At 43.5% G+C, this 6,000-nt stretch overlaps 1 protein-coding gene across 1 annotated transcript in view; it reads right to left on the bottom strand.

Annotated features, from left to right (window-relative positions):
• Positions 1–614: 614 nt before the first annotated feature.
• The window catches only part of GABBR2 (gamma-aminobutyric acid type B receptor subunit 2), a 491,662-nt gene continuing 486,276 nt past the window's right edge, over positions 615–6,000 (bottom strand). The window contains exon 19 of the mRNA XM_063326323.1: positions 615–3,099. Within this exon, the coding sequence (XP_063182393.1) occupies positions 2,934–3,099 (166 nt within the window). The 3' untranslated portion in view covers positions 615–2,933. The remainder of the gene's footprint in view (positions 3,100–6,000) is intronic.

The raw sequence follows: 6,000 nt of genomic DNA, 5'->3' as shown, positions 1-6,000 counted from the left end.
CCCTCCTCACTGGTATTTTCTCTTTTGCGTGTGTTCGGTGGGACTCCTAAGCTGCACCAGCTGAACCTGGTTTAGGACACGAAACCTACTACCTCTGTGAAACAGAATGGCGAGGTTCAGTGTTTGTCTTCACGCAACAATCGGTGATTAGTCTCAGAAACTTCTCATTTGTTGAAGCAGAGATTTTACTATCGAGCTAGTAGATTGGCTCAGCTTCAGCGATTTATGTGAAATAGTAAAATCTCTATCTTTCTCCTGAATTCACAGTCACTGCGGTGCAAGAGAGCACAGTGCGTGTATTAAGTGTGGTTTGGATGTACATGTTCAGCATATGTTTGATTATTTTCCCATTTGAAAATGGTCTTAAACTTCCCTCCTGAGTACTGCAGTAACTGTATTCCAGGGCAGAAGCTCATGTGTCTATTTTCTCTAGATGTGAACCTTTCAGCTACTAGGATGTGTATTTTGACTTTTTATTACAACGTGGTGTTGCAATAGGATTCTTCCTTCTCCAGGGAGGCTTTTATACATACGTATGCTTATACACACACACACACACACACATATTAAAAATGGTTTTGCTGTGGGGGAAGAGGGCACTGAGTCCAAAAAGCTAGGTTTTATATATTTTATTCATAAAAACAGATTTGCAACAATTTATTAAAAACTGATCTCATGCAGTATAAGGTTATACAAGAAATTCTTCATTTACATTTTATTCTGGCAGTTCCAGTCTAGTTTAAAGCATTTGTGCACTAACATCATTGGAAAATGCCATTGGGGCACAGCCTCTTCATAAATTTACAGTACATTTTTGCTGCAGTATAAAAGAACAGAAACATTAAATAGCTATATTCACTTGGTTGGTCTTGTTATCTGCAGTAAAGTAAAAAAAAAATGTTATGGGAGAAACTACAGTATCATTGAGACAAAGAATGTACTGCATGGTTTAAACCTAATAAACGTCACACAGTCAGTATTCACGAAGTTACAGACACACACACACACTCACCTCCAATGGTCCGATACTTCTGAATTTTTTTTTTTCCTGCTAAGTTGGAATAATATTTCTACAGAGATCTTTGTGTATACATTATATACAATATTGTAATTTTCTCTTTTTAAAAATTAACATTCCTTTTAAAATAAACCAGGCCCTGATGATATTAATAAAGCAAGAGAATACTGTCAACACACATTGAGTGACAACGTCAGTGTTTAGTGCTTAAACAGAGTAATGAGTTCTATTTTATCTGTGTTTATACTTACATGTTTTTGTTCTAAAAGCTACAGGTATTTCCATAACCTCTCTTACTGTATGTGCCAAGTGAAATAGTTTGTGATGCTCCTGATTGGAAGATTCAGATACATAGTCATGTTGGTTTTGGCCACTATGAGGTGTGTTTTATTTTTTAATGGAGATTTATGCTAGCTTGTCAAAGCTGCGCTTATGTCCCTCAGCTAACGAACCTCTTCAGCTGTGCTTCAGTCATCGCTGATTTATAAACCTTTGTAGAAACGTCATTCCAAAGGTTTGGTCTGAGGTGCACAGGTGTTGGTCAAACAAAACCGAGAGCCCAGTGGGTGCTTCATGTGGTTCCCGCCCCCCCCCCCACTCTTAGCAAACAGCCCTGGCAGTGAGATGCCACATTTCCAGTCCCTTGGAAAAAGAAGCTGCATGTGTGTCTCACCTGTGCCTGAGGGTTTGGCTCCAGAGCTGCTCCCGACGGTAGGCCACTATCGTTCCTCCTAATTACTTCGGTTCAGGGGATGGAGCTAAAGTACAAAAACCACTGCATTTTTTTCACAGTCCTTTTAGGATTCAGATAAAATATTCTATTGGTAAATTTGATTTGTCCTCTCTATTATCCGCTACAACTGTCACACACGCAGGTACAAAGCAAACATAGTGTATATTCACATCTATGTGCTCTGCAGGCTTTGCCTGCAGCAGCGAAGTGCTGTGCCCTAACCCCTCCCCCCCCAAGTCCACTAAATTAATTTTATTGTAATTACGTGTGACATAACTCAAACAAACTATGAAAAACAATCCGTCCTGTGACATTAAGACTTTACTACCCATCCGTCCTTGAGTCATCAGCCCTAGGACTTCTCCAGACAGTTTAGTACATTACGATTGGCGGCGTTTATTCTGAAATAGGTGCAGAAACTTTGCTAAACTGAAGCTGCAGACGGTCGGCCGTCGCTACCATCGTCCCTGGAGAAGGGCGAAGTGCTCCGCTTCCGACCAGCAGCTCTCCAGCTGGTGACAACTCGGAGCTGGAGCTTCAGCCTCTGCTTGGGTTTCACGTACAGCTGCAAGCTAGAGGTGACCCTGCTCACAGCACTGCGGAGTCTCAATGACACCCGAGGAATCATTTCTCACAATCCTCCTTTCCTAGCGAGCATCGGCCCTGAAATGAAAACAAGCAAGACTAACCAGTGCAGAATGTTTCCAGCGATTTAACACAACTCTTGTAAAAATGAGTGTATCTATTTCAATAAATATGGTATAGCTCAACCATTGCATTTTCCTTACATGGATACAGTATAGAATTGCATGTTCTCAGCAGCCACATAAAGCTCAGTGACATTTGAGTGGTTTTTTTGTTTGTTTTCCTAGTGTCTTTTTTGCAAGATCCGTATTTCCCAGCCTTCTTGTTGCGAGTAGAAATTTGGGAAGAAATGTTTTTCGGTGACTTCTACGTGAAGAAATAAAAACTCCATGAATAAGGCTACAGAACAAACTCCTTGTGTCCTTCTCCTTCGCCTTCCCACAGGAGTTGCCCGGGCACTCCTGCGACGACGGCCTCAGCGGTAGTTCCTCTGCGGTAAGAGCCAATGTTATATGTTTGTAGCAGAGTTCTAGGTCAGATGTTCAGTCCAGTCATTGAGTACTTAAAAGCAGTTCAGGAAGCACTGATCTCCCTTGCCTACAGCCCCGACACCATCACTCGGAAGGAGGGCGGCACGTGTCTGTGCCGAGGACTGGCACTGGGGCTGACGCAGGGACTGGCACAGCTGGCATCCACTCCTCCTATGGACGGCAAGTAGGCGTGATGGAGAATGGGCAGCTGCAAAGACAGCCGACGCTGTATGCTGCGAGAGAGAGAGAGAGACACACAGAGAGAGAGAGAGGAGCATTAGCCAAGAGGAAAACGCAATACATGACGTGCTTGCTATGTCTGCGGGTTGCTGCAAGGGTATTTTCTGTGCCTGCTGCTGCGACAGAGAGAGTTAATGCCAAGAGCATTACGCTGGCTGCTGTTGAGCTACTGCCGCCAAGGGTGTTATTTCCCCTTGGGGAATTTTTCTGACAGGTTAGACGTGACAAAAGAATCTAAGGGTGCGCTCTCAGCATCCCACAAGCTTCTGAAATTCCCAGGCACTTTCAGAGTAATCGTTAGACTGCTGATACGGGGAAAAGTTAAGTACGCAATGAGGGCATACGGCTTAGCAACCTCCCACCCCTTGCGAAGTGATCTATTGCATGCAGAGCCCCGGGTAACGGCACAGACACGCGTGAGGCCACAGGCTGAGTTTTAAGCCATGCACCACTTAGCACAAGGATGTTAGAATTAAGGATGGCATTTTTGCAACTCCAGCTAAGGCAAACACAGGTGCGTGGAAAGAGAGAATTCGGACTGACGGCTTTTTCCAAGTAGTTCCTCTTTGCAGTTTCGGTCTGTGCTTTTGAGGTGCTGGGTGCTCTCAAGTTCCCGCAGTCAGTGCTGTGGGACTGAGGAGCTGGCACTCTAAAAGCAGTCTAAGCAACCACCCACACCAAAATTCAATATTTAGGAACCCAACATTCTGTATTCAATTCTCCAAGCAGATTGACATCACGATAACTGGCAGGGCTTTGTTTTGTTTTGTTTGATTTATTTAAAAGGGATACTAAACCGTGCTCACAGATAGCCCGACTAACCCCTTGCCATGGAGAGGACGGTGCCGTGAGACAAGGCCTCTTCTACCCCCACACTGTGGATCTACTAGCACCTCGCACACAATCAAAATCCAGTCCAGGTTAGTTAGTGCAAGAGATGCTTTCAGTGGTTAAGATGTTACGGTACCAGGATTGCTTCGGCATTTGGAGACATTCACTCCTGAAACACGGAGGGACTTTTTAAAGAGAAGACAGATGTCAAAGTGACAGAGCTGAACCGAAGACTGGCTTTTTGATTCCAGAAGAAAAATGCCCATACAAAGCATTGTATCGGTACAATGGAGTTTTAAATTTATATTTCCCTGTTATCTGTTATAATCACTGTGTACAGACAGGCTCTTGTAAGAAGTGCACGTTTGAAAGCTTGCCTTTGGACAGCCTTTCTGATTCAAATGACGTTTCATTTCTTTTTTGCTTTGTGTTAGGAAGTGGAGACAGCTACCAAGGCATCCATTGCACTGCTTGGGGACTGAGCAGTATAGCTTTCAAATTCAAACAGGAAGAAATGTAATGCTGCTTCTCTTTAGTTCCTTCACTACAAACTAAGGCTTGTTTATATAGAGATGTGGTGGAAAGCGTTGTAGTCTGCCTAGCTGGGAACATCTTTCTCTTTTTTTTTTTCCCCCCGCAAAGTCTCTTTAAAAGTTTGATGCAATATTAATCCACAGTGTTGATCATTGTAGTGCTGGCAATGCATCCCCGGGATTAAACAAAATCCGTTCGTTGTTATTTTGCTGCTGTGCCCGACTCTTTCTGGTGGTATCAATGAAATCATGCCTTGTTCCCAAGGAGTGCAGAGGTGGCACGGCTCCCTGCTTCCATGTGCTGAATCCTTAAGAGCCTGACCCTGCGGATTGTCATTCTGTCTCCCGTTGCAGGGTCAAACGCAGAACTGCCCGTGCTTATTTTCCCACCAGTGGAAACGCTTACTTTGTTCAACTGTACAGACTTCTTATTAAAGAGCTTTCTGAAGCTATTCCAAGGGAATCCAGTTGCATAATCAAGTGAATGGGATTTTTTTTCACCCATTTAAGTGTTAGCCATACCACGGACAAAGCATGTTTATTTGGCTCTGCCAACAGTGGCTGCAGTGGGTGGCAAATTTTGCTTTAGCTGTACTTAAACTTTACTTTCACATGAAAACTTGGTTCCTGGAATTGAGGCGGAGGACTGTAGCCTGGAGACTCACACGCAATTAAGACTTTAGACAAAACTCTTAGGGCAAAACCAACACAAAACAGAAAGAGTAACAAAATCCAAACAAAACTGCTGTTTTCTCCTTAAGTGAAAGTAAATCTCGTACCTCGACTCACTGTGTGGGCTTTTTTTTCCCTCCAGCATCAGTACTTCCCCCCGCACCTCCACCCCTGATGCATTTTGTCAATGCTTTTCAGGATGGTGGCATACGATTTGTTTGGAGTTGTCCATACGATATAGATATGGCAAAGCATAAGGTTAAGTATGTTGGGGAGGGAATGGTTAGTATTAGTGGTTTTCTACAACCACTGAAGGAGATGGAAAGGAGAGGTGATGCCACACACAGAACTGCCACTTATCAGGTACTTCGTTAGAATAGGGCATGTACCCTCAGCTCTGTACACAAAAGCCATTTATTAGGGATAAATAAAATCAAGTAAAAGGTTGACTTCCAATGTCAATGCACATAGGAACACAACGCAACGCATGATGCTACAAAGGGGCAGAGGCATTTGAAAAATAATTTGGTTCCGCTATACAAAACCCCTGATGAGATCCATCGGTAAGTCGGGGGACCGGAGCAACTGCTGCTAGAGTCAAACATCTGAAGATCTGTGGGAGCGCGTAAACTGTGTCTTAGCATTCACGGGTCATTTCAGTCGATTCTTCAGCCCATTAATGTTGCTTTTTAGCAACCGCTGGGAAGCTGGAGAAGTTCTAAAAGACTATAATAAAGCAAGATGTACTAGCAAGTAAACTAACCATTCTAAATCCACCTTATTTTAATAACAGATTTGAGTAGGATCATAGACAGACTAATATGAACGCTGCCAGTGAAGAAACTGAATAAAGGAGGC

The sequence above is a fragment of the Chroicocephalus ridibundus genome, chromosome 2 (genome assembly GCF_963924245.1).
Source record: "Chroicocephalus ridibundus chromosome 2, bChrRid1.1, whole genome shotgun sequence".
In the NCBI taxonomy this organism is placed as follows: domain Eukaryota; kingdom Metazoa; phylum Chordata; class Aves; order Charadriiformes; family Laridae; genus Chroicocephalus; species Chroicocephalus ridibundus.
The sequence above is the reverse complement of the archived record's forward strand: the minus strand, read 5'-3'. Positions and strand labels throughout refer to the sequence as shown.